The sequence below is a fragment of the Silene latifolia genome, chromosome 5 (assembly GCF_048544455.1).
Source record: "Silene latifolia isolate original U9 population chromosome 5, ASM4854445v1, whole genome shotgun sequence".
Taxonomy (NCBI): Eukaryota; Viridiplantae; Streptophyta; class Magnoliopsida; order Caryophyllales; family Caryophyllaceae; genus Silene; species Silene latifolia.
In genome coordinates this window covers 4,117,395-4,145,099 of record NC_133530.1, presented here as the reverse complement: position 1 = coordinate 4,145,099, position 27,705 = coordinate 4,117,395, and the positions used below count along the sequence as shown (strand labels likewise).

Genomic DNA, 27,705 nt, shown 5'->3' with positions numbered 1-27,705 from the left:
GCCCGGTTCCGCCGCCCGTGGTCACCCGGGGTATTAGACGCCCCTATATACGATGCTTTTCTTTGATGTAAACGGGGTTGTCCAACGTTGGTGATAGCGGGCTTGGTTGTGAAAGTGTAGCCCTAGCCCCGCTCCTATGCGGAGGCGGGTTGGGCTCCCTTATGTCTTGCCCTCGCCACTTGGTCCAATATCCATTTTTTTTATTATTTTTTCCTTTATTTTATGGGCCCATGTGGGTTGGAACGTGAAAGTGTGAAAGTTAACCTTAAAACGAGTTAAGTATCATCCAACTTGTGCATGTAAGACAAATATAATCTTTTTTCCTATGTACTCTGTTTTTGTTTTATTTCAACTACTCGACCCGTCTTAAGTTAAGACGGATATATCCATCTTAAATGTTAATTTGCGGCGAGAGTGTGGCCCATATGGGAATTCTGGTTGTTATGCGGGCTAGGTGGCCTGTGACAATTGGGCCTAATGTCATAGGCCAGGTCGGGTTGAGCTGAGCAGGCCTGCCATGTGTCACCTTTTGCTAAATTTTTGTTTTTCTCATTAATTTTTTAAAACGATTTTATATGATAAAAGTGATAATTTTATAATTTATATTCCCTCCGTCCTAATATTTATAAATCTTAAAGGCGGCAATCGGGTCAGTCGAGTCAAGTTTAGGTTGGGTCAAGTCGGATTGGGGTAAGATTGGGCCAGTCTACCCTTTCGTGTCGAGTTGGGTTCAGATCGGGTCGTTATCGGGTCCGCATACTTTTCACATTAGTCATTGCTTCAATTTTTGACCACAAAATTTAGTTTTTAGCCATTATTTGGTTTAGTTACTTCATTATTAGGCCATGTATCAATATAAACACTAAATCACTTTTATTTTGATCGATATTAAGCTTAATAATTGTCGGGTCATCAATTTAATCGGGTCTGGGTCGAGTTCAAGTCACTGGTTATTGGGCCGTGTCGGATTAGGGGTCGTCACCAGGTCGGTTTCGGCTTTTGGGGCACAAAATTCTCGGGTTATATCGAGTCGGGTTTACTTGAGTTCAGGTCGGATCAGCAACCGTCGCACTATTATCCGAACAGTTAGTCTTGCTGAAGACGGGTCAGGGTAAGTGACGGGTAATGTCACTCACAAAACGGATAAGGAGGACAAGGTGGGGGCACCCCCATGTGCTTCCCTCTCTTCTCTATTTGGGTCATTTGTGAGAGGAAATAGTATCCGTCACTTTGGAGTGACGGATACGTGCCGTCTTCAATGAGATTTTGTGTTATCCGAATTGGAAAATACATAATACCACCGCTAATACAAATTTCCCCGCCCCAAATAATGCAAGAACTAGCGAACTACTACTACAGATGGGATGAACATGAACATGAACATAGTCAACATAGATTCTCTATATTCAATTATTTCTTACAATTAGTTGTATAGTAGACCTAGTCAAGCATTCAAACAACCCATTGTGTTGTCCAAACTTTTGTCAACTTGAATGATTCGTACAAAATTCAACAACTAATAATATAATATGCCTAAATTCCTTTGTAAAACTAAAATGTTTGCTGTCTCCATATTATTCAATCTATTTTCTCAACTAATTCCACCCAAATTATTAATTTCATTAATTTTACTTGGGTATTGCTCAAAGTTTCAATCTTTTGGGTTAATTGAATTGGGTATAATTTAGTTGTTGAAATAAAGATTGAAACTTTGGGTCAAAATTAAAATTAGTGAAACCCTTAATTGCAAAATGGTTTGGGGTCGGCTAACATGAATCATCATTCGAAGCCGAAACATAAGATGGAAGTAAAAAATGTGGGAAGTTGGTTGGTGTTTTTTCTTGTGTTTTGGTGTTTTTCAGGGAAAGCATTGGATGATAAGGAGGTGATCAAGGGTGTGATCAATGTCTTTGGTCTTATTTCTACATCTGAAAAATCAGATGAAATTTTGGTATGAAATTGTGTCTTTTTTTTAACTATATATTGAGCTGATTTGCTTAGTTTTTGTGTAGTTTTGGCTATTTATTGACTTTGTGAAGTTGTTATATGTGTAATTTCCTTTGATTGGTTCTGAGAATGACAATAGCAGATCAAATTTGGTTTCATTAATGTAGTTTGCAGTTCCCGTCTCAATCATTTGTTTACCTTTTATATGCTTTGTGAGGGCTGAGGGGTATTTTAATCAAAAGTGAACAAATAATTGGAATGGAGCTTACCAATCAAGCATTCATCTGTGAGCTGCTGAACTGTCTGGTTCTCAAGAAAGCACACCTTCATTAGTTTGATTAGGGGATTCCATTCTTAGCAATGGGAAACTTCGTCACCATTTCCTGGATCAAGTGTTTTGTTTTTGTTTTCTTTGTGGAGGAGGAACTGACCATGGGCCTAAAAAACACAGAGATGTTAGTATGTTACTAATGTGAGCACAAAGATCTCGAAAGACACGTGTTTCTTGAATTAATCTAGACGAAATTTCAATTTTGCTTGCTGGAAGAATTATGTGGACTCTCTATGGTCTCACACTCTCAGCTCTCGACTTTATGTAGTTTACGTTTGCATATTTAATGTAGAGTGTTGTTGTGTGTGGCAGGTGGAGGTATTAGGAAACAATTGCAGACTGGAGTTGATACATTTAAAGCGAATATATAAAAATCTTGGTTTCGGTGATCCAGAAGCAATAAGCACTACAGCGGAAAAACGTGTTCATGATCAGGAGTTGGGAAAGGAGGATGTTCAGAAAGCTCTTACCTTACTAAGCCCACATATAACACGAAGCCTGTATCAGTGTTTCAGGAAGAATTATATAGCATCTTCGGTCTCTGGTAAAGATGTCGGCTCTGTTGGTCTGTTCCCGGAACATGCAGGGTCCCTATTGCCTATTCCCAATCCCACAGATAACTCAAGGAGGCAATTGGCCGAAGCTCCTTCAAACCCGTCGGCCCTGCCTCCAGCGGACACAACAGGAGACCATCCCAAAGGCAGCCATAGAACGATAATTATTGTTGTTGCTGTCACTGCAGTTGGGACATTTGTTCTTGCAACTATTGTCTTTCTATTCGCCCGAAAAGCTTTCACTGGAAGATCTGGTTTTTTTAATAAGAACGATACCACGAGCGACAATGCTGTTAGTGGTAAAGTCATTTTTAGTCTCTAAATTCTCTATATCTCTGACGTATATTTTTCCGTTCCCAATATTCCAGTGACTCCTAGTTCTTTTTTAGTGATTATGATGAAATAAACTTGCAGATTCTTCGCCAAACACTGGGCCTTACAAAAAACCTAATGGCAAAGAAAAGATGAGTAATCAGTTGAACTCCGACAATTTCACCCGCCAAACAGGAGTTGCATTTTTAAGTGGTGGCAGTGCAATTGCATCATCTTCAGCTGTAAAACCTCCTCCGGGAAGGCATGGTCCACCCTCACCTGTGATGCATCCTCCTGGTTGGGCAAATCCCTCTCCATCTAAACCGCCTGCATCCTCGAGCCCAGCTTCTGACATGGGTGGTCCACCACGTCCGCCTCCCCCAATGCCACCACCAGCACCTCCAAAAAAGGCTGCCCCACCACCTCCAGGTCCCCCGCCTCCACCTGGGCCTCGTGCACCTCCACCTCCCAAAAGTGGCTCCGTGCCACCTCGGCCTCCTTCAGGTTCCGTAAAAGCTGCCAGTAGTTCTGCTGATGATCAAGCAAAGCTAAAACCGTTCTTCTGGGATAAGGTTATGGCCGACCCTGATCATTCTATGGTCTGGGACCAATTTAAATCAGGGTCCTTCCAGTGAGTCTCCTACATGCTTTACTTGATGTTTGTTAAGCCGATGGTAGTCTAATCGTAGTTATAACATTTCTTATGAACTTGCAGGTTCAACGAGGAGATGATAGAATCGCTATTTGGTTATATTCCTGGTGGGAACCAAAAAGGGAAGAAGAAAGAATCTTCGTCAAAAGATTCACCTGCTGTGCCACAATTGATTCAACTAATAGATCAAAAGAAGGCGCAAAACCTATCCATTCTCTTGCGAGCACTGAACGTGACTACAGAAGAAATCCGTGATGCTCTCCTTGAAGGTAATTTTCTAAACTGAGTCCCATTAATCATGAAATATGCATTATTTTCTCTTTTTGGGAATTAAAAGCTGAAATGCTCCTACTTTCCATCATTTTTGTAGGACATGAGCTTCCTTCTGAGCTTCTTGAGACTTTGTTGAAGATGGCTCCGACTACTGAAGAGGAATTGAAATTGAGACTTTTCGATGGGGAGATATCTCAACTCGGGACAGCTGAGCGATTTTTGAAGGGTATGGTGGACATCCCATTTGCGTTCAAGCGAATGGAGGCATTACTGTTTATGGTTACTCTTGAAGAAGAAGCTGTAACAGTGAAGGAGAACTTGACAATTTTAGAGGTCAGTATCTCTCAAGTTTCTGTCAGTTCGTTGTTTCATGCGAATCTTGTTCACTTACTACTGTTTGGTCGTATTCGCATGCTATTAAATAGTTAATTGACAGTAAGTCTCTTACAAGCAGTGGTGGAGCTAGGGGGGGATAGCAGAGGCACTCGTCCCCGCTGGCAGATGGAAATCACAAAAGTTTTAATTAGAATTTTCGAAAAAATTTCGAGTTTCCCTTATACCGTTACCCGTTCGCCCCCGCTGGGTTCAAATCCTCGCTCCGCCACTGCTTACAAGTCGGTTTTTTCAGAAGTCTGTGTGTTTAATTTTAATCGTATGCTGAACAGGCAGCTAGCAAGGAAGTAAGAAACAGTCGTCTTTTCCTCAAACTGTTAGAAGCAGTTCTTAAGACAGGAAATCGTATGAATACTGGAACATACCGCGGTGGTGCACAAGCATTTAAGCTTGACACCCTTCTGAAATTGGCCGATGTCAAAGGAACAGATGGCAAGACCACCCTTCTCCATTTCGTCGTCCAGGAAATAATCAGGTCTGAAGGAATGAGAGCCGCTCGTGGTACAGGGGCCGGCCAAAGTACGTCCCTGACCAGCTTCAAGTCCGCTGATCTTTCGGACGATATCCCAATCCCTGGTGATTCCGAGGAACATTATAGAAGTCTTGGCCTAGAAGTTGTCTCAGGATTGGGTAACGAGCTGCAAAACGTCAGGAAAGCTGCAGGTCTGGATTACGACAGCATTACAGGGACAATAGTCAAGCTTGGGAACGCTTTTCTGAAATCAAAGAATTTCCTCAACAAAGAAATGGATGGCACGGCAGAGGAAGGCGGCTTCCACAAAGCCCTAAGAAGCTTTATAAAGCAAGCAGAGGGTGAAATCACAGAATTACAGGAGGAAGAAAAGAGAATAATGAAGGTCGTAAAAAATGCAGCGGATTACTTCCACGGAAACTCAGGGAAGGAGGAAGGGTTACGGTTATTTGTCATAGTCCGGGATTTTGTGATTATGTTGGAAAAGGTATGCCGGGAAGTGAAAGCAAAACCCACATGGCCAAGCAAAACTCAGAAGAAAACCGATTCTCCCTCTAGACAAACATCCTCAGAGACCCCTCGTACCCCATCAACACCTGATTTTCGCCAACTTCTCTTCCCAGCAATCGCTGAACGAAGACAAGATCATTCTAGCTCAGATGATGAATTCGACTCTGAATGATTACGTGAACCAGTTTGATCAAGTTATCCAACAAATTTATGTCGTCCATTAGTTTGCCTTACATTTACCGTGTGCATATAGCCCCAAGTCTCAAATGATTCAACATTTTGTATACACAATCAAGTTAATCATACTCAGAATCTCGGAAATTTATTGATTTTTAGAATATTCTCTCGTATACCCCCTCAAGGCCTCAACTATTTCATTTTATAAGATGTACACTATTTTCTTGCAAAAAAAACTTTGACCGTCTATAACTCTTGATAATAAGTTCAAAATACAATGAAATATTTTATTTTTTCAAATTAACCAGCTTTAAAAGGTCTTCAGTTTGAAAAATAATTCACCATCTCAACTCATAGTCAGAAATTAGGCTACGAGTTAAAAAAGTGAAGAATTTTTTTTACAAATTCAAGGACGTGACCTGATAATTGGTTTTGAAAAAAAAAAATTACCGTATTATAAACTGAAATCGTAACATAGAAAACACGTACACCTTGAGAAAAACGAAAAAGTTGAAGGTATACCGGACAATTTCCTTTGTGCTAAGAATATAAACTCAATTGCATTAAAATGTCGAAAACACCAGAAATTGCATTCAAGTTTACTTTGATATTCATCAATCCAAATTGAACCAAATTATACACACATTCTTCGTTGTCAACCCAACACACTATCGCCAAAACAACTAACCAAACAAAACCTAGAATCAAACTAATAACTAGACTAGCCTAATCAAACAACATTGGCAGTAGCTTTGAGACTAATATCAATAGCTTAAGCGTCATCATCCGCAGTTGGCTTGCCAGCCTTGCTCTTAGGAAGAAGAAGATTGTGAATATTCGGCATCACACCACCATTCGCAATGGTAACATCTCCTAGCAACTTGCTCAACTCCTCATCGTTCCTCACCGCTAATTGTATATGCCTTGGCACAATTCTCGTCTTCTTGTTATCCCTCGCCGCATTCCCAGCCAATTCCAATACCTAATTACAAACACAATTACTTCAATCAATCACAAATTCTCATTAAAGTTCTTAATTTAGATCTGGATCTAGATCTAAAACAGCGTTGTTTATTTGTAATTTAATTTGTCGATTAGTAAATTAAAGTGTTTGGGGTGGGGAATTAAATTATAGACGATAATTAGTAATTTGTCGACAACAAATAACAATTGGGATATTTATATACCTCAGCGGCGAGGTATTCAAGGACAGCAGCGAGATAAACCGGAGCACCAGCACCGACACGCTCAGCATACTTTCCAGCTTTCAAAAACCGAGCAATACGACCAACAGGGAACTGTAAACCGGCTTTGCTACTCCTTGATGTCGCCTTTTTCGCTGAACCAGAACCGAGAGTCTTTCCTCTTCCTGCCATTATGCGAGTGAGGGGTAATTTAGGTGTTTGAGAGAAAATGTGAAGGGAATGAGGAAATGTTGTTATGTGGGGTTTGAGAATTGAGTTGGGGTATATATAAGGGTTTGGTGTTTGGGTGTTGTGGGTTCGACCAATCAGAGTGAAGGACACGGATTGTGGGTGTGGATCGTTGGATTGGGATTAGATCGACGGTGTGTATGGTTTCGGGAAGTGGGAGGCGGGAATTTGGAAATTAAAATTTTGACCCAATTTCCCGCCGCTTTGTAGCTCTAAATCTCTAATCTCTAATTTGTATTCGTATTTTATTATGTTGGTCATTTATTTATTTTTGTTTGAAATTTTTTTTACTGCTTATAAGATAACACGGAGTAAGGTAAATAATCAACTTAAATTTATATATATGGATTAGTAGTGATAAAATTGACATTGAAGCGAGTTGATCAAATAAAAAGGTAGTTGAAAATTTGATGTTACAACTTTAAAATTAGATGTCTTTGAAAATGATTGAAATATTTGGTGCGTCGAACTTATTTTTAACCTAGAGTGTTATTTTGTTATAATTTAATTTTATTGGATTTATTACAAATATTTTAATCATACTCCCTCCATACCACACCAATGGTAACATTGACTTTTTCACACTTGTCGAGACATGTTTTGCAACGTAAATATCTTTTGTTACTCATTATTAAAAATTATAAAAATTTGATATTCTTATAGCATTCATGACGATAAATCAAACAATATCTCACATTACTATATTTTGTCTTATAGATTAAGAATAATATCGAAGATTCCCTACGACCATAAATAGTGGCAAAACGGTTAATGTTATCATTGGTCTGGTATGAAGGGAGTAATATAGATGAATAGGCGATCTACAACAGTCTCACTATTTGTAAGAGTCATTAAAATAGGGATTATGTAGGTGTAGATATGGAAATGGGTCCTCCCTCGTGCCGATCATGTGTCCGGAGAAGAAAATGACACGACACAGGCATGAGATGATGGGTTTCTTATCGTGTCGGTGAAGTGAAAGTAGGAACGGAGGCATGTCCTATGCCGTGTATGTCATGTGTCGTGCCATGTTTGGGCGTGCTTTACGCAAGTCCTCAACTCAAGCCTTATGTTTCTGTATTTTGAGCCTGCTTAGGTGGGCTATGTCGTGCCTAGCTTAGGCACGATTTCTTACTCAAACTTCAGCCCAGACACGATCCCTGACGTGTCGTATTGTGTTGCCCGTGATGATCCCGAGTTATGCTAAAATGGGTAATAGGTATGTCAACTCAATAGCTCGCGGGGCCACCATCTTTACATATGTGAACGTAGGGGTGTAAATGATCTGAGCCGGCTCGGTTAAATCACGGCCCCTGCTCAGTCAAACCAAGCTCGAGCTCAGCAACGCTCGACTCGGAAACTCGTTTAGGCTCGTTTATAATTTTTATTTTGTGTTTAATTATTGTACTTTACTATTAATTACATTTAATGTTATATGTTATTTTGGCATTTATAAGTATATTATAATTTACTACTTTGTAGTAGTATTTTATAATCTTCTTTGTTTTTCTAAAAATATTTATATTTAGTTAGAATCAAAAAGTGGGGAAGTGAAAATAATAGAATAATAAAATGAGCTCGAGTTTTTACCTAGCCTAGCCCGAGCTCATCCGAGCTCGAGCTCAAATCGGCTCGTTTACAGCCCCCGGTGAGTGGATAACGAGATAAATATCGAAGCAAATGCCGGAGTATGTACTCCAGCATGTGTATAAGGAAGCAAATTTTTGTGCCGATAAATTGTTAAATTTGGCACTTGGGTTTCCTCTCGGTAACCATGAGTTTCAATGCTTCATGCTCCTCCTCATGGGATTCAGCCTATAATACATTAGAGCATCCGCAAAGGTGGGAAGGTGCCTCCCCATATGTCCTCTCTCTTCTTATATGGGGCTCCTCATTGTTCCACAAAGCTCCCCAACATTTGGGGTTCCACTGTTTTTAGAGGAGCTCCCAAAAAAAAAGTAAGGCAATTTGTGTTACTTTTGGGGAGGTTCCCAAATTTTTGTGTGTGAATTGGGGAACCCCATTGTTGCATAGATGTAATTATGAAATGGGAAGGGTAAATGAAAAAGTTAGTGGAAAATGAGGTGGACGAATAAAAAAAGGAAAGAGAAAATATGGGGAGCCTCACCTTTGCGGATGCTCTTAATACTCCATGATGCACAAGGCTCGAGTGTAATTCGATCTATAGCTATGTAATCCGGCTTTAGTATATCTGGACATTTGGATCATTACAAGATTTCAAACGCAAAGCCCACAGTGTACCTGCAACTTAAGGGCGATGAAAATTAGATGGATCTATTGTGAGCCCATTTATTTGACCCAAAATTAACGGGGCTAATGTCGCAGAAATTTGCTGAGTCCATTCGTTTGCTGACATATAGGACCTTATTTAGCAAGAAGCCTTATCATCATGCCCGTTTAAAGGTGACCCTCCGATCACCCGAGTTGGTTATGGGTTGGACGTTGGCTCAAAGCAGGTCGTGTCATAATGAGTTCGGGTTGTACCTGGTCAACAGCACGTTCGGGTCGCTTACAGTTTTTGTCGGGTCATTGTCAGGTCGGGTGATAAGTCGGGTAAGGTTCAATTTGGATCAATACCAAGTCAGGCTATAAACATGTGTTTTATCTTAATTTAATTAATATTTCCATGTTAAAACAATTTAGAGATGCAATTATTTTAGTTTTAAGTTTAAAAAATTAAGATAAATACCAATTTGGTTTTCTTCGCACCATTATTAAGCTAATTTTGTTATCGACCAAAATTGAGTTGAGTTAATATCAGGTCATGGGTCGATTCAGGTCGGGTTTGGGTTGGTACAAATAAGGTAGTTTTCGGTTGTTGGTTTGACCTTTGGTCAATTTCGGGTCACCCAATTACCGGGTTCTATCGAGTCGATTTTTGGGTACTTCAGGTCGGGTTCACGAGTTGTATCAGCTTTTGCCAGCTATATGTTTTATTAATAGAACTATGGGTCCCCAAAATATACCAATTAAACTCATGCCACCTCAAGTCAAGTTCATCAACTCTTCTAAGACTAAGAAATTAGTAGCTCTAGTGGCGTAAACCTTTGTTAAGAAGGCAACACAATGTTGCTTGCTAAGACACATAATTCCAAGACAATAACTTGTCCAACATCCGTCATCAGAATTTTGTTAATTCTCCATGTACGGGATTGATAACAACACTTAGGAAACTTGTATAATTAGCAAAGAATGTTAGCTGATGTGGCTTCATTTTCGAACTTCCACGTGTAATCGTTACATCATAAATATGTTATCTTACTAATCTTAAGGATTACAATTTTTATAAGTCAACTAGGGTTTACGTAGTGTTTATACTATAGTATTAAGGCTATAAATATATCTACTAACAACGTACAATTATTCAAAAAAAATAGAGCATTATACCAATTATATCAACCAAAATTCGTTGCTTCTACGTACCAAACTCAACAATCCAAATATATTGATTTCGATTTGATCGGAATTATTCTGTCCATTTCTCCAAAATCAGATATTATAACCAAGTTTCGTACCAAATCCTTCATAAATAATTAAGAAATCGTACTAAAACCTACCTATAGCGTAAAAATTAAGAATATATACATATCAGATCAGGTCATTTTGTGTCGAAACTACTCGTATATATGGAGCAAGTCCAAAACAACTCGAAAGTCATGACGGCTTATCCAGCTCTACCTACTTATACATACCCTCAACATCAACCCGGCCTCTTTGGTGACACGGTAGTAACAAATTATGTACATTCCCTCACTTCTAGTCCATGCTATTATTTCATCCCTTACGCTCCCCATCCTCGTTATGCTTACAGTACAAATTCTTGTATAAGACAGTCTGATAATAATAACTTTGTTGTCAGACCAGCTGTCGTACATGAGACTAACTGTACTAACAATGTCGTCCCTTACGTGTATCCAAGTCCGATTGCACCTAATCAAGGTGATAATTTAGGACATGAAGACGATGATAGTAAGTCGATTGATCCAAGGATAGTAAACCTCTTGGAGCCCTTCAGACAACTCTTCAGCGAGCACGAAGGAACGTTAAAGACGATATTTCCAGGGATTTATTCGAAGCTCTCAGAGTTCTTCAAGAAGGTGAATTCATTAATCATGGACAATGTTAAAATAGAGGGAGAAAAATCAACAAAGAAAACCTTGAAGAGGAGCTTAAGCCTTGGTGATACATCAACTTGTAAGAATGAAAGGTTCAAAATTCGACCTATCGACTCGGAAGATACTCTAATGCTTTCTAAGCGTTAAAATTACGATGACTTGTGGGTTGCTAGTCGTAGACGAAAAGTAACTTGTGACATCTCACCTTATAATAATCACCTTCCTTTTTAATATTTCGTATTATTTTAACCAGTTGTGAGATGTTACAAGCTTGTGACGCGTCACAAATGAGAATCTGTGTATGTAATATATTGTTTGCCTTGTATATAATTATGTACTCTATATTGTTATTGTTATATTAATTAATTCTGTATATAAAGTATGTAAATAAAGCGTGTTACTCTTTCGTATTATTAGTTACTTTATTACTTAGTAATTACACTGTAAATTATGTATGTATGGATGTAGCAACTAGCATGTAGTTTTATTTATTTATTTTTTAATTCATATTATTTTTCAAGGATCTCTTTGACTAATATATGGCATTATGTTGGGTCAACATTAGACCTTGTTGTAGATTGGACTCGCTCTGTCCCAATTATTTGTTTATCATAAAGAATATAAAAGATAAATGATTGAGGCAGAGGAAGTAACTGATAATTTTGTATTTATTCGAGCTTATATGTTTAACGATTGTGATAATTGCATCGTATCATTTCATCAGTTTTTTATTCATTTTTATTCGGCGATAGCTTTACCTTTTTACTTTAGAAAATTATAACATGAAGATGGTCACAACGACTTGATGGTACCGAATTTAATAAGTGAACAAAAAATCACAAATTACAAAGACACAACAAATAACTCACTACAACACAATGATGTACCTAAATTTTGCAAGTTGTGAAAAATTTCACACGTTGAAATAATTTAAATTCAATATGATAGGTGACCAGCCGATGACCACTCATGACTTTGTCAGCTAAGCGGCAAGAGCAGCATAAGGAGGCCAATAAACAATAAAATCGATCTTGTAACATGTAGCCGGTCCACTAAGATTAACCACAGACGTAGTCATGTAACCTTGGGCGAACCGGAAATCACCGGTCCCACCTACAAAGGGTAATTCCGAAACTTGATTATAATAGGCAGTTCCTACATTTAAGAGCTCCCCTTTGTACCCTTTTAAGTTCAATGTCACCCTAGACAAACATGTGGTACGTTCACCCTCGAAACTCGACGTGACCGCCATTCCCTCGGTGTACCCGAGAACCTTTGAGTTTGGGTCGGATGTCTCGGTTAGGGGGTCATGGAAGGCGAATAGCGAACCAAAAGGGTTTGAGGTTACAGTAATGCCAGTTGGTCCAGCCACACCTTTTACAACGAAATAGGCGGTTTTGTTGAATGTTTCGTGTAGGTAGAGGGAGAATTTTAGGGTTTTGAGACGGTTTCCGGTCGCAATGTGGTGGTGTTTGATGTCATGGGAGAATGCAAGAGTGGAGAAAAGAGCTAGAATTATGAAGGAGAGTAAGGAGGAAGCCATGGGATTATTGTTAGCTAGTTTTACTAATGTTGTATGATATGTTTGTGAATTGAATGTGTCATGTGTGTAGCTTATATAGGCAATGTGAGGTACAAGTGACTAAGTAGATAATGATATTAAATTTAGGTTACCACATCATATACACCTTTTATGTAGGCTAAAAATTGATGAATTCTTATGTTTGAGAGATTAACACCTAACCTAAATACAAAATTAAGAAGTTCAACTTTTATTTGTAAAACATTGACTAATTTGCCAAATTTGATCTTAACAATAACTCAATAAGATCCAAATTCATATTTGATCATCGTCAATAAACGTGTATATACCTTTGATTAATTTCAGTATCACCATTTCAGTATCACCATTTTCACATAATTTTTTGTTTTGATTAAGTTCATCATATATGAAAAATTATTGTGTCATTCGGGAAGACGGTACTCCTTACACTCAAAAGAAATTTATCAAATATAATATTATAATAACCTAGGTGTAAGGAGTACCGTCCTCCCGGAAAACACAAGAATTTTTCATCATATATATTGATAAATTTTTTAATGTGAATAATGTGGTTCTGAACTCGGTACCCCTAAGTTAATGAAGATCAGAGTCGTAGATTGAGAGGATGACCAAAGGTAACACTTGATTTTTGACACTATTTATGATCGTAGGGAATCTTTGATACTGTATTATTCTTAATCTATAAGACAAAATATAGTCATGTAAAATCTTGTTTGATTTATCGTCATGAATGCTATAAGAATATCAAATTTTTAATAATGTGTAACTAAAGACATTCACGTTGCAAAACGTGCATCGACAAGTGTGATAAAGCAACCGTTACATTTAATTTGGATGGGAGGGAGTAATATTTAGAGACTCCCAAAATCTCGGGGTATAAGGTCGTATCACTTGAACACTTTTAAAGACGACCTTGAAAGACCCGTCCAAAAGGAGACTTGTCTAAGGGGTACTCTTTAGTCCTTTGTACTTCGTGCAACATAAGAACAATGAATGGGCTATTTTAGATTCTATAGGGTCTTGATACTTCACCACGGTTAAGACAATGATGTTTTTGGTAGTCTAAGTAAGTTTCCATAATGAAAATACACAGATTATAGAATAAGACGGTTACACATGTAAGACGTTTTTTTTTTGTATAATAAAACTATTCATTTATTGTTATTAATAAATGTGTATTTTTATATAAAAGGACTGTGTCACAGTATAAGACCATTTTACCCAATAATTACTGGAAAAAACAAACAAGACAAAGGACTATCAAATCACAATCAAAATGATACTCCCTCCTATTCACAATAAACCTCCTATTTTATTTTGACACAAAAATTAAGGAAACACACTACCCCACCATATAATTAAATTTGGACCACACAAATACACTACCCTACCATACTATTAAATTTGGACCACACAAACACTTACCAAAAAATAAAATAGGGAAGTTATTGTGAATAGACGGAAAAGGAAATAGGGAAGTTTATTGTGAATAGGAGGGAGTATTACAACTAGGAATAATAACGAAAAGGCTACAAGTACACGGGGTGTACAACCCCCTTTGTACACAAGCCTGTAGTAACGTGCCACGTGGAAAGGTGTAGGGACCATATGGAATCTTTTTCAATAGTTAATTTTACTACCTAAATTGAAATAATTTGAATTTGAAATTCAAATTTGGAGAAGTTGGTGGGTCATTTATACTTATTTTTATTATTCTATCTATTTTTCACCAAAAAAATTTGATTGAATTTTATTTTATGAATATTATTTTTTAGTAAACATTTTAATATTTTCACTCTGAGTCATTTTTTTTCTCCCACTCATATCTCCCTTTATCAACCCGTCCGGCCATCTTCCCACCGCCGCTGCGCCCACCACCGGAGCAGCACGTCACCACCATGCCGACCTCCTTTCCGCCTCCCCACCAACCCGTCCCTACTCCTCACTCATTATTAACATTTCAGATCCACCACATAAACCACCATAGGTCATTCAAATCACCAACATCATTGATTTTGTCACTAGTGGTGTTTGCGGTATCGGTTGCTATGCGGGGTTCGATGGTGGTGGTGAAGGTGTTAGTTTCAGTGGTGTCCGATGGGTTTTATAGAGGATGAATTGGTGTTTGCGGTATCACTGGTTTGCAATGTACTCTTGATGACGATGAATTGATGCAGCCATAACGACCCAGATGCGAACCTGCTGGTGGTTGAATGGATCGGAGTATGAATTGGTGGAGGCGAGATGGGTGTAGATGGTGCGAATATGACGGTCTCCATCGGTTTATTGATGCGTGGTGGTTGGTTTCAGGGGATAATGTGCGATGGTTGGTTGATAGAACGAAGCTAGGCAGTTGTAACTCGATTCGGCATCGAGCCGAGATGCAGGAGGTACACTCGAGCAATTTAATTGGTGATTGTTGTCGCTCTCCGAGAAGTTGAACCGTGGTGTCCAAGGTAATGGTCATGGCTCATGGTGGGCTGATGTCAAACTTCGTTATGGTGGCTTGTGTGAGATGGGGGAGGAGTTGTGGTGGTTATCGATCATGACGGAGCTGTTGGTGGTTGCATTTGTGTGTTGATGGATTTGATGATGAGTAGCTATGGTGATAATGGTAGATTGCAGGAACAAAATCAACATGACTTCACTTTCAATTGATTCAATAATTTCTCCATTTGATCCGCCTTAACTCGTTTCAATATTCCGTCTCACCTACGCATAATAATAATAATAATAATAATAATAATAATAATAATAATAATAATAATAATAATAATAATAATAATAATAATAAAAGTTTACGTTTTGATAATATATATATATATTTATAATATAATGTAAAACCCGACTAATTATCATAAATTAGTAATTAAAATGAGCTATTTAACCAATTAAGCACGCAAAATCGAGTCGCAATAACGTATAAATGAGGGATAAAATGTGACCAAAATAATACTCGTCATTAATCAAGTGTTACTAACTATTATTATATAATTAATTAAAAATGAACTTAATTGAGTCTAATTTGATTAAAACTAGCTTAATTCAAGTTAAAAAAAAAACATAGCATAAAACATATCATATCAACATGATGTGAACAATTAGTTGAAAATATTACAAATTTTATAGATATGATATAACGTCGTCAAAATGTAATGATAATACGAACGAGCATGTAACAAATAATATTTTAATTTTATACATTAATTTCTAACTAAACGTAACTAAACCTAACATAATTTATCAAAATTTCATTAAACTTAATATAATTAACTTTACTTGGACTTGATTAAATTTTACTTAATTAGAGTTAAATAAACTTAGTTAACTAGATTTAATAACTTAACATCATTATTCAAATATAATCAAAGTTAATAACTAAATTTAAGGTAATTATAATTGAATAACCTAAACTTTGTTAAGTCTAAATAAATATAATTTAGATATAATAAGTGATTCAATAAAGTTCATTATTCAAATATAGAGTTACACTCATATCAACTATTTAATTACAAGTTAAAGTTGATATGAGTTTCAATAATACACATCCGAAACGTAATATCGTTATTTTGTCTAAAACTAATATTATATACTCCGTATTATACAATAACTTATTTTAATAGTAAATATATTAAATAAAGTCCTCACTCCTGACGAGTCTGTCGTAGTTGCACTAAAACCAATCCTAAAATAAACCAATCCTAAAATAAACCAAACCTAAAAATACTAAAACCTTAAAAACTCCCAATCCTAAAATAAACAAAACATAGAAACACTAGAACAAACCCTAAAAACAACCAACCCTAAAATAAACAAAACCTAAAAACACCCAACCCTAAAATAAACCAAACATAAAAACACTAAAACAAACCCTAAAAACAACCAACCCTAAAATAAGTCAAACCTAAAAATACTAAAACAAACCCTAAAAACAACCAACCCTAAAATAAACCAAACCTAAAAATACTAAAACCCCAAAAACACCCAACCTTAAAATAAATCAAACATAGAAACACTAAAACCCTAAAAATTAAATTGAAGGTAAAATGTGAAAAAGTAAATAAAAATGTTTTTTTTTTGTAAATAAAAATGTTATAGTATATGATATGAGAGTATATAAATTATTGAATAAAATATGGATTAATAATATTATTATGACATGAAAAAGATTATAGATTTTAATAAAAATTCCTCCAACTTTCCCTCCTAATCCAAAATTTTCCCTCCAATATAACAAAATTTTCCCTCCAATATAACAAAATTTTCCCTCCAACTTTCCCTCCAAACACATGGCGGGCTACTAACGGGCAAAAGGTGGATATATGGATTGCTGAAATGGCGGATTCCTATTGGAGGAGAGGCGGTGGCGCGGATTAATGACGTGGCGGAATCGTGCAATGATACAATTTTTATGTACATAATACGAGAGACGAATTTATGATACTAATTTAATCAATGTGATAAGGAGCAATGATGTGTATGATACTAATTAAACATGAGTACTCATACATTAATATAAGTGTATGGTTTAAGTTAATATAACTTACATCTTATATAAATTATTACATATCCTCTTAAGTTAGAGTTGTAAGTGCAAAGAAACAACAACCTCATAAAATTAGAACACACATAAATAAGACTTTTACTATCCTATCATCGACCGTATACGATTATGTATGATCAATATGTGATCCTACCCGATCTTTCCACCAAAACGATCCTACGATGACTTGTATCATTTCCACTTTTTGGATCATAGGATCGTACAATTTTACGATCTAGATCACGTTTTAACAACATTGAACTTGGTTATTCTTGAATTTACTAAAGTTAACTTAACTAAGTTGATCTATAAGATAAGCGAAGAGCATGAGTTGAATCGAATCAAGTCAATGAAGTTGAACTAAAGTAAGAGTTAATTTGTGTAGAGATGAGTTTGTAATTAAATTAATCAAATTCTTCGAACCTAAGTTCAGCTCATTTCGGTTCTGTTCAGTTCAACTTCATTTAGTTGAGTTCAGTTCAGGTTCATTCAGTTCAATTCAGTCTAACTCCTGCTACTACTTCTCGTATTGATCAGCGTAATGTAGTTCAATTTAGTCGAACATATTGATCGTACATAATCGTATAAGATCGATGGTAAGATTGTAAAAGTCCTCAATTAAGTTTATTTATGTTAAGTTATGTTTATTTAGTGTTATACAAATAATTGTTTGTTATCATAGTGATTAAATTAGTATCATATATTATTCTCTCGTATCATAACCATAAAAATTGTATCACTACATAGAGCACGCCATGTCATTAATCCGCGTCACCGCCTTTCCTCCATTAGAAGTCCACCACGTCATTAATCCACACCTCCGCCTTTCGCCCAATAGTATTAACCTCAGTTAATTTAAAGCATAGCTAGATTTAATTATCAATCCACACCTTCCCATTTCACCCATTAATAGACCACCACATCATCAATCCACACCATCTTATTTCACCCATTGGTAGTAGGCCATATCATCAGTCCACACCTCCCCTTCCACCCATTTGATAACAACATTATTTTAATTAGTTTTATTTTGTTTAATGAAAAGCAGTTTTGATATTCGGTTTGAATTACATATATTTCTATTTAATTTTTTTTATCAAAATCTTACTTGTCTAATTCATTCATTTACCGCTTATGATACATTTTTGTATAATATTTTTTAAAGTTGTGAAAATTCATTGTTCCCGTTACTACTTTCAATATAATCGTTGTTATTGTTACGTTAAATTAAGTTAAGCCAAATTCATCTTAGTTAGTTATTTTTAATTTAGTTACAATAAGATAAGATCAACTAAGTTATGTTAAGTTTAATAAAATTTAATTTTAGTCAAGTTAACTTTACTTAAATTTAGTCATGTTAACTATTTTAATTTAGCTAAGTTAATTTTAGTTAAGTTAAGTTCATTTTTTATTTAAGCTAGCCATACCCCTTATAAATTTCTCTAATATTTTAATCTTTAAATGAGTTGTTGTATCAGATAAAATTATATTTTCTCGAAATTATACTACAAAACTATAGTTTCGAATCAGATAAGATCTAATTGTTTTAATTGCAATATCCATATCTGAACCAAAACCAACGATTCGGATCGGATATCCGATTCCAAACATAACTTTTTGATCGGATATCCAAAGTTTTAGATCGAATTCGGATAGAATGTCGGATCGGTTTGAATAATCGGATTTTTGGCTCAACCTTACATAAGAGTATAAGACTACTTTTGCAGAATTTTACCTTTATTCATCCGAAGCCAAACATTCATATTCTAATCTCTACCTTTTTTTTCCTCTGAGTATAACTCACTTCTTATTTTTTTTGTATTCTTAATGATTTTTCATCCTAAATTTCTATTCTCATGCTCACGGTGACTGACCTCCATCGTTTCCCATCTCCATTTTCAATTCATCATCATTTTTTACCCATCTTTTATCTGAAGCCCCTTAATTATCTTATATTAAATTAACTTTGCTCATGTTTTATCTGGAGCTCCTTAATAAGTGGCTTCTTTTCCTCTTTTCATTTTGCCTCACTAATGATAAATTTGGGACATTCGAAAAAATAGTGATGAGTGATAACGGATGATAAATCGGATATTAAAAAAATGATTTTCGGTAATTGACTTAAGTACATGATGACATCGTCATCCTAACAACAATTTTAAGTACATCCAGTTTAGAAGGTATACATTTGAGGCGAATTGTCGTTAGATTGATTAAGAACAACTATACGTTATACAAATAGAGTGATTTAGGTGACTTAATTACGTGTTTTGAGTATTCCGGTCATACAATACATGAATTTGATTTAATTAAGCTCAAATTAACTTTACTTAATTAAATAAACTTAAACTCAATTAAACTTAAATTAATAATAAGAATACCGCTTTTATCGATCGACAAAAGAAAAAAAATATACAAATGACGAAGGCTTGATTAAATTTACTTAATAAAATCGTTGCGGTGGTGGTCGAAATCGTAAAACTTGATTAAATTGAAGTATTGATATATCCATACCCAAACCAAAAAATATACAAATGACGAAAGCTTGATTAAATTGAAGTTGCGGTTTAGGGAGGGGCGAGTTAGGCAACATTCTTAAGTCCACCACCGCTCTACGAGCCACCCACCGCCAACGGAACCTCCACAACGACCACTGCCCACCCTTCATGGCTAAAAGACCTTCCAAACATGTGAACACTAATGCCAAAAATTAATGAAAAATTTTGATGGACCATTAGTAGATCTGAAAACGAAACATTACACCACCATTTGTAGATCTCAAACGAATCTGCCGGTGGCCGTCGACTACTGGGTGGTTGGGTGGTGGTCGAAATAGTGGCTGGTGGTTGGTTGGTAGTCGAAATCGTGGCTGGTGGTTGGGTGGTGGTCGAAATCGTGGCTGTTGGTTGGGTGGTGGTCGAAATCGTGGCTGGTGGTGGTCGAAATCGTCGACTATAGGCGATGGTTCATGGCTGGTGGTTGGGTGGTGCGTCGGATGATGGTTGTGGTGGTGGCCGGTGGACATGGGTTGTTGAATTGTTGATATTGGGTTAGGGAGGGAGAAGAAGGGTCATGTGAATAAATATGTAAATATATGAAATAATATAAAGTTTGATTTAATTGTATATGATATAATATTTTTGGTATAAAAATAATAATATTCTAAAAGTATAAGTTTATTTTATTTTCCCTCCAAAGCCAAATTTTCCCTCCAACAGAGGAAAATTTTCCCTCCTACTTTCCCTCCAAACAAAAGATGGAATCTTTATTGGTCTTGCCATGTGTCGCATTATTACTAGTCAGTGTACAAAGGCCTTGTACACCCCGTGTACTCCTAACATCTTTGGAATAATAAATTCGTATCAATTAAACTCGAGATTTGTGTCTCCATACAAGAGACATTGATTGTATTGATGTAATATAAAGATAAAGATAGTGAGTCTTTTTGACCTTAGTGATTATTAGTTGTGGTTAATCGATTGGATACCACACTGTACATTATCAATAAACTGTAGTTACGTAAACGAACCCTTGCATGAAAAGACATGCATACTATTGCACTGGAAAGCTCTATCTTTACTCTTTTCGTATCAATTATTTATTAAAAATATTTTTATTAAGGGTTTTTCTAAGGGCACATGAGGGAAAATTTTCAAGATTATTACACTAATTATGGTAAATATGAGTTTTAACTCTAATTTATCATGAAATATTCTCAACAATATTTCCCTATTTAGCTTATTATCATGTGCCCTAAAGGCACATGTTAGAAAATTCGTTTTATTAAAGATAACCAAGTGAATTAGGACGAAAAGAGTGCAATAAACTCTCTAAATTTTAAGTTATGTTATGAAGTGGTATGAACCATGTTGTATATCCGTTAGTTTGGTTACCAGCTTACCGCTACACTTGGGAAATGAGTTCGGGTTTATTTATTTTGTTTGTGATATAATATACATACTTCAAGTAGAACCTTGTTAATGAATTTGGTCAGGTTCGGTTTATATTAGATCCGAGCTTAAGTAGGGTGTACGATACTATGATCCATTGAATGACACAAATGCTAAATTAATAATTTCACACAATTTTATGTACGGTGATTTAGCATTTAAAAATATCTCATATTCGGTACTAAAATAACTCCATGACTCATAAAAGACAGGGGTGTCTAATACCCCGGGCGACCACGGGCGGCGGAACCGGGCCTCCAGTTTTGGCCACCGATTTTATATGCTTTACAAATAAAATTCAATACAAAACTCGACATGTAGTACACTTAACATTCATATTTAGGGCCTCATTTTCTTGTGGTGCACCGGGCCTCCATGTACATTAAGACGCCCCTGATAAAAGAGGCAAAATATTATTTTGTTTAATTAGTCAATAATTGTACAATAATTTAGGGCAAATTTGCTTTATACTCTTATACAATATTTTAATCTTATTGCGTACACATTTCAAAAAAAAAAAAAATGTTATCATTTACAGAAACATTCCCCACAGAGTCTAATAATTCAAAACATTTCATAATGCAGCCCATTTGTGCATAAAGTGTAGGCACAAACAAAATTAATAATATAAAATTTTTTATCAGGTTAATAATTAATAATTATACTGTCCAATAATATTTAATTCCAATTTTAATTAATCAATCATATAAAGTGAGGCATGCGTGAGATACAGTATATCTCAAAATACAGTTTTAATACTGATTTCAGATTTGTATTTGTCAGAGTATATACTATACAAATACATGAAAACAAATACAAATTACTTTATCACTGGAAAGATAATATAATTTTGTTAAGTAAATATTTGTGTTCTTCTTTTAGAAAGGAATCCAAATACTCTGTAAATGTATTTGTTCAGATTGCTAGGATTTTCACATGGGCGTGTTATGGACATAATCACAATGTTTTTAGTGGGATAGGACATAGGTATGTACGCATGCTGCATGTACCACAATAATTACTACAACAAGTCTCTCTTAAAACGAGTATATTCGTTTTAAGATTAAAACGGGTCAAATACATTTCACTTGCATAGATAAAAACAAGTCTTTTGCATGACATTTTATTTTTGTCTTATCTATTAAAGTAGTAACTATTTGGAGTTTTGGACCATCTTAAATTGACGGAAAAGGTCCATTTTAAATGAGAATTTGTGTAATTATCAATGTACAAAACCAATCCATACATGTTATTTTTTGTATGATGATTATTGATGATGAGGGAATACGTGAGCATAAACCATTGAAGATGCTCTTAGTGCACCAGAGCTTCAATTGCCTCACATAACAAATAAATAAATAACTCCTGTATAAGAAATAAGTGGAAGATTTAATTACATTGTATCCCTCTATTTTTGCTTTGTTTTGTAAGTTGGACCTTGTTTAAAACGGAGTACTATAACTTGTGGTGTATTCGATAACTTTATACTATTTTTTTTTTTAACATACTTCCTCAAGCAAAAAGTTTTTTTTTTCCCCCAAATTGGAATCCCTTTCATTTCCTAAAAAAATGAAAGATCTGTTTTTTTAATAAACAAATAATAGAACGTCTGTAATTGTTGAGTTTAGTAATTAAAATTTGGGTGAAATTCCCAATGGGCTCATGTTCAAGCCTCTTCAAGAGCAATCTTATGGAGTATTTATGGCCTGAGCCTATGCCTTATAGATTTCGAGCTTGTCACTCTTAGGTGGCTTACCTGGTTTACGTGGTTTGCAGGCTATCATATATACCGAGGGTTTATCAAGTGCGCATCAAAAATAGCGGATGCGGATTTCCTCTGTAAAAAGAAAAAAAAAAAAGAATGAATTAGCATCACAAGGTGAAATAAACAAATTTAGGGTTTTTATTCAATTTTTATTTTTATTTTTCAATGTATAGCGGATGCGAGTGCGGGCAATGCCCCTGTCTAACCCCTGTATCCATCCTTGGGCCAAACTGCCAAAGGGAATAAGTGAATAACACGCAACAAAATCTCACTTTAAACGGAGACTATCCGTTTAAAATTGTAAACGGGTTAAATATGTCACCACTTTTATAATAAGACAAACAAATCTACAATAAGACTAGTTAATAACACACTAGTGTACAGTCTGTACACCGATTGCCTTATAAGATAAAAAGGCAGCTAATCTCATCTTCTGATCTTCCTGCTGAAACCGTTAAATTGAAACCATTCATTTTTATTTTTTATTTTTTTGTTATTCAATTGAAAGGCAGATTTTTGTGCACAGCCAGCTACTACAGTAGAGTTCCGAGGCAATACTAGTACAAAACTACACAAGTGCTTACATAATACGAAGTATATTCATGCAAATGTAGCCCAACATTCGATCGAGGAGACATTTTGCAATTAATAAATCTCTTAAGACGAATATATCCATCTTAAAATTAAAACGGTTTAAATAAATGTTACTTGCATAGATAAAGATAAGTCTTTTGCTAATATCTAGACATTTTGTTTTTGTCTTATCTTTAAAAGTGTTAGTTATTTGACCCGTCTTAAGCTTATTGACGGATACCCGTCTTAAACGAGAATTTGTGAATTGCAATTTGCCAAATTGCAATTGCTAGGGCCTCAATTAAACAGTACTTCACTAATCAATATGTTTCTAAAGTTACAAGTAAGTGAGTAACTAATGTTATTCTAAGTTTAGTTGCTTAATGGAGTCTCTTCAGCTTGCGAGTGGCGACGTAGGGTCTTGTTCAATAGATGAATATCTTCTACATTTTCCTTTCGATTGCTTATTAAGGGTTTTTATGAAGAAAACATAGACGATCCAGATTTGATGCGAGTAATTGGTTAATGGAGCGAGGCCCCTTAGCTTGCGAGTTGTTACGTAGGGTCTTGTTCCATTGATGAATATCTATAGGACTAAATTTTAACACTATATATAAAGATCGAATTTCTAATTGTAACCTGAGATCTCTTGTCCATAATACCCCGTCTTAACCACTATACTAAGATATCTTCGGTGGTAGCTTAGTACACATGGTAAAAGATAATATCGCGCTAACATAAAGCAAATTTGCCGTCCTAATTATTACGGAGTATTGCATAAACAAAACGCAAAAGTAGATGATCATCATTTGGGAAAGGAATTCAAATCTCCTGAGATGGCATTAACGATCTTCTGATCGGTGCTAATTACTCTTTGTATTTCAATTTTTTGTTCACTTTTTAATTATTTTTTATAAATAATTATTTTAATTAACGGTAAACAAATGATTTAAATCAAAGGAATATTACGGGTTATCATATTAATTTGCTATGTTGTGTTTATAAAACACTTGCAAATTTAGAAAGATTACATTAGGTAAGATGTAAGAGTTAGTCTCTTTAAAAGAGTTATTTTAATCAAAAATAAACATATGATTAGGACAGAGGAAGTACATATCAATATCAATCAATCAAATAATATATATTAAATCCAGAAATCAAGGGACTTCAATGTAATTAAAGAAAGTTATACAAATTAATTATACTATATAATTTTAAATCACGAGCACCGTGTGATGGACCCGATTAAGGGATCTCAATGCAAATATTATATAGTTTGAGTTAAAATTAAATTATCAATTGGTCTCCCTTGTGACGGGTTACCATTTGTGACGGATATTTTGTGAGATAAAATGGTAACAAAATGGGTTAGTGGAGAAAGGGGACCACATGAATAGTGTTGCAGAGAGAGAAAAAGTGGGTACATTGTGAGGTAAAGTGGTATCCGTCACAAGCTTGTGACGGATATGTCATGTCTTCAATGAGAATTTGTGTTAAATTATATAGAAGCTTGATAATTTTCCTAAACATTTGTAAGAGACTAAAACATGGTCGATTTCCTTAAAATAAAATAATTAATTAAGATGGTCAATTTCAAAATAATTAATTAAGATGATCAATTTCAAGGAGACTAAAAGAAAGAAGATGCTTGATAATTTTCCTAAATATTTATAGAAAACTAGAAGATGATCAATTTCCTTAAAATAAAATAATTAATTAGTATAAATATGTACACTTATGCTATTAATTATTATCATCATAAAATTATATATTAAATTTAAAATCTATGCAATTTTATTAAACTTTATAATTTATTAGATATTTAGATGTATAGAGATGTTAATTATTTAACATACAAAAATGATGGGGCATATTCTGCACCCGCTGACCGAGTCAACATATTGAGCAAGGTCAAAGCTAAAAGACAAAGAAGTCAATATATTAACAAATTAACCGACGCACTGTCGGCTTTGTCACTTGGTCTCGGCTCGAACTAGCCTAGAGAGGCATATCCGCGTACTCACATCCAGTCCCCTCGGCATGGAGTCAACCAGGCCTGCCGGCCTGCCACGGGTCCCTCGGCCGAGGGTAAGATAGTCTTTCCACCTGCTCTGCCACTTGGCCACTACGTGACAAAAGGTGAAAGTTTATAAATACTCCACTTCTCTCATTGAGAAAAGGATCGAATAATCATCCGAAAATCATCTTAATCTGGTATAAACTCCCTTATCTCTCTACAATATACTTTGCCGAGTAACATACAACTTATCTCTCTAAGTTTACTGACTTGAGCGTCGGAGTGAGTACGTTCGGCCCCAAGCCGAGCCCTCAGTTTGTTCATCTTAAACAGGAAAGAGTGAAAGGAAGAGACAAGCAACGACATCATTTACAAGCTTACGTGGTCACAACACTGCTCCGAAATTACACCCGGAACAATTGGCGCCGTCTGTGGGAAAAGATACTAAAAGCTAGTCACCTCCCTTACAAAAAAAAAAACCAAAACCATTCAAAGAGCTAAGAAGATGTCAAAACAACAAGAAAATGTGAGTGAAGGAACTGCATACTTCCAGGATGACACGTTCCCTAATTCTGAGATCGGGCAGTCCCCCACCGGCCGAGTCACTGAACCGGTGTATGGGATGCCGAAAGAGCCAGAAACACCGTTGCCTACCAGCCAAGTCACTGTCATGGGACATGTGGTCGATGCAGCCAAATTAAAGCTATTCCTGGACCTGATGGGCAGTACGCCGCTAACCCCCGTCACGACGACGGTAACAGGAGCGCATCCACAGGTGACCAGGGCCCATAGAGTGGCCCCGAAGAACTTGTCCGGAGCGATACAAGGAGCCGGGCAAGCTAGAACGCCGGCAGAGCCCGTGCTGCCAGTGGCAGACCAAAGTCCTTCCCCTACTCGCGGGAGGACAGCGTCGCCGCGGCAACAACGAGGCCCGCCCCGAAGAAATGACAGAAGTTCGACTCTCCAAAGTCGGACGACAAGAAGCCCTTCCCGCCACAGGGAGAGAAGCCGGACTAAGGTTGCGAGGAGCCGATCGCCGCGTGTCATTCGACACGTGGTCAGACAGCCCCTCAGTGCCTATGTCCTCGAAGTCCCTGTGCCGACTAAACTGAAGCTGCCGCCCATATCATACAAAGGGGATAGCTGTAACACCCCCTCATAGCAAGGTGCCTTACTGGGACCACCCTACCATGAGAATGTGTTACCATCTCGGTTGCCCGAGGTTAGTACATATCAAAAGCGTCTGAACTGAGCACATTTATTAAAATAATGTAATTAACAAAGTTTACAACGTCCAAAACCAAATACTGTCTAATGAAATACAACTCCGAAGTCTTAATAATAAAAGGGACTCGCTAAGACTCTGACGGTGATGCTATGACTCATGGTGACAAATCTCCCAAGATGATCCCCAAGCTCTCACTAGCAAAACCTGTCAAGCCTGCTCACCATCCCCGAATGGATCACCGCAGATTCCACAAACAACAACGGGGTCAGTATTATGCAACAAACAAGGCAAATAAATGCAATACTCGTTTGATCATCGTCTACTCCCAATCACCCTGGCTCACATAGTAACCGACTACACACTAAAGTGTGTAGCCCCGCCAGATGATTACCCATCGCAACAGGTAATCCTCGCCGCCGGGGTGACCGCACCGATCCCACCTAGTCCAGCTCCTCAACGAGCGACAATAATCCCCGTCCCTTAATGTGCACATCCCCTCCCGTGGCGGGTTCCACGGAGGGCGAACTAGGGTGTGAAGCCACTCCCGCAAGTGACTCCACCACAATCACAATCACATGACACCACTGCCATCTCAATCCCCTCACACCAACAATGTCACAACAATCTCCACATTACGATGATCAATAGACAACGATAAATACAATAACATGTCAGGTAAAGCACAAAGAATCGAGAGTAGGAAACCCTACCTTAGCAATCACAAAGAGAAGCAACACGGACAATCAAAAAGGCTCCTCTACGAAGTCTTCTCCTATACAAAGATCATACAACACAATTACACTTTGAACAATTCCCAACATCCCCCTCCACATAAATGTATAACAACCCAAAAAGATGCAACAAATACAAAGGTA

At 36.5% G+C, this 27,705-nt stretch overlaps 3 protein-coding genes across 3 annotated transcripts; 1 reads left to right on the top strand and 2 right to left on the bottom strand.

Annotated features, from left to right (window-relative positions):
- The first annotated feature begins 1,334 nt into the window (after positions 1 to 1,334).
- LOC141656461 (formin-like protein 5) lies at positions 1,335 to 5,796 on the top strand. Its single transcript, XM_074463351.1, has 6 exons — positions 1,335 to 1,951; positions 2,591 to 3,131; positions 3,247 to 3,775; positions 3,860 to 4,065; positions 4,167 to 4,402; positions 4,735 to 5,796. Exons 1-6 carry the CDS (start codon positions 1,772 to 1,774, stop codon positions 5,614 to 5,616), a joined length of 2,574 nt encoding a protein of 857 aa, XP_074319452.1. The 5' UTR covers positions 1,335 to 1,771; the 3' UTR covers positions 5,617 to 5,796.
- A 412-nt stretch (positions 5,797 to 6,208) lies between these two features.
- On the bottom strand, positions 6,209 to 7,076 carry LOC141656462 (putative histone H2A.1). The gene is made up of 2 exons (XM_074463352.1): positions 6,809 to 7,076; positions 6,209 to 6,603 (listed from the first exon to the last, which is right to left on the bottom strand). Exons 1-2 carry the CDS (start codon positions 6,995 to 6,997, stop codon positions 6,394 to 6,396), a joined length of 399 nt encoding a protein of 132 aa, XP_074319453.1. The 5' UTR covers positions 6,998 to 7,076; the 3' UTR covers positions 6,209 to 6,393.
- A 5,096-nt stretch (positions 7,077 to 12,172) lies between these two features.
- On the bottom strand, positions 12,173 to 12,733 carry LOC141657971 (dirigent protein 1-like). The gene has a single exon (XM_074465360.1). The coding sequence runs from the start codon at positions 12,731 to 12,733 to the stop codon at positions 12,173 to 12,175; it is 561 nt and encodes a 186-aa protein (XP_074321461.1).
- Positions 12,734 to 27,705: the final 14,972 nt, after the last annotated feature.

Coding starts and splice junctions, on each gene's coding strand:
- LOC141657971 (XM_074465360.1), bottom strand. CDS start 12,733: ATGGCTTCCTCCTTACTCTCCTTCATAATTCTAGCTCTTTTCTCCACT.
- LOC141656461 (XM_074463351.1), top strand. CDS start 1,772: ATGAATCATCATTCGAAGCCGAAACATAAGATGGAAGTAAAAAATGTG. Junction 3,132..3,246: donor GAGCGACAATGCTGTTAGTG/GTAAAGTCATTT, acceptor ATAAACTTGCAG/ATTCTTCGCCAAACACTGGG. Junction 4,403..4,734: donor AGAACTTGACAATTTTAGAG/GTCAGTATCTCT, acceptor TATGCTGAACAG/GCAGCTAGCAAGGAAGTAAG.
- LOC141656462 (XM_074463352.1), bottom strand. CDS start 6,997: ATGGCAGGAAGAGGAAAGACTCTCGGTTCTGGTTCAGCGAAAAAGGCG. Junction 6,604..6,808: donor TTGAATACCTCGCCGCTGAG/GTATATAAATAT, acceptor GTTTGTAATTAG/GTATTGGAATTGGCTGGGAA.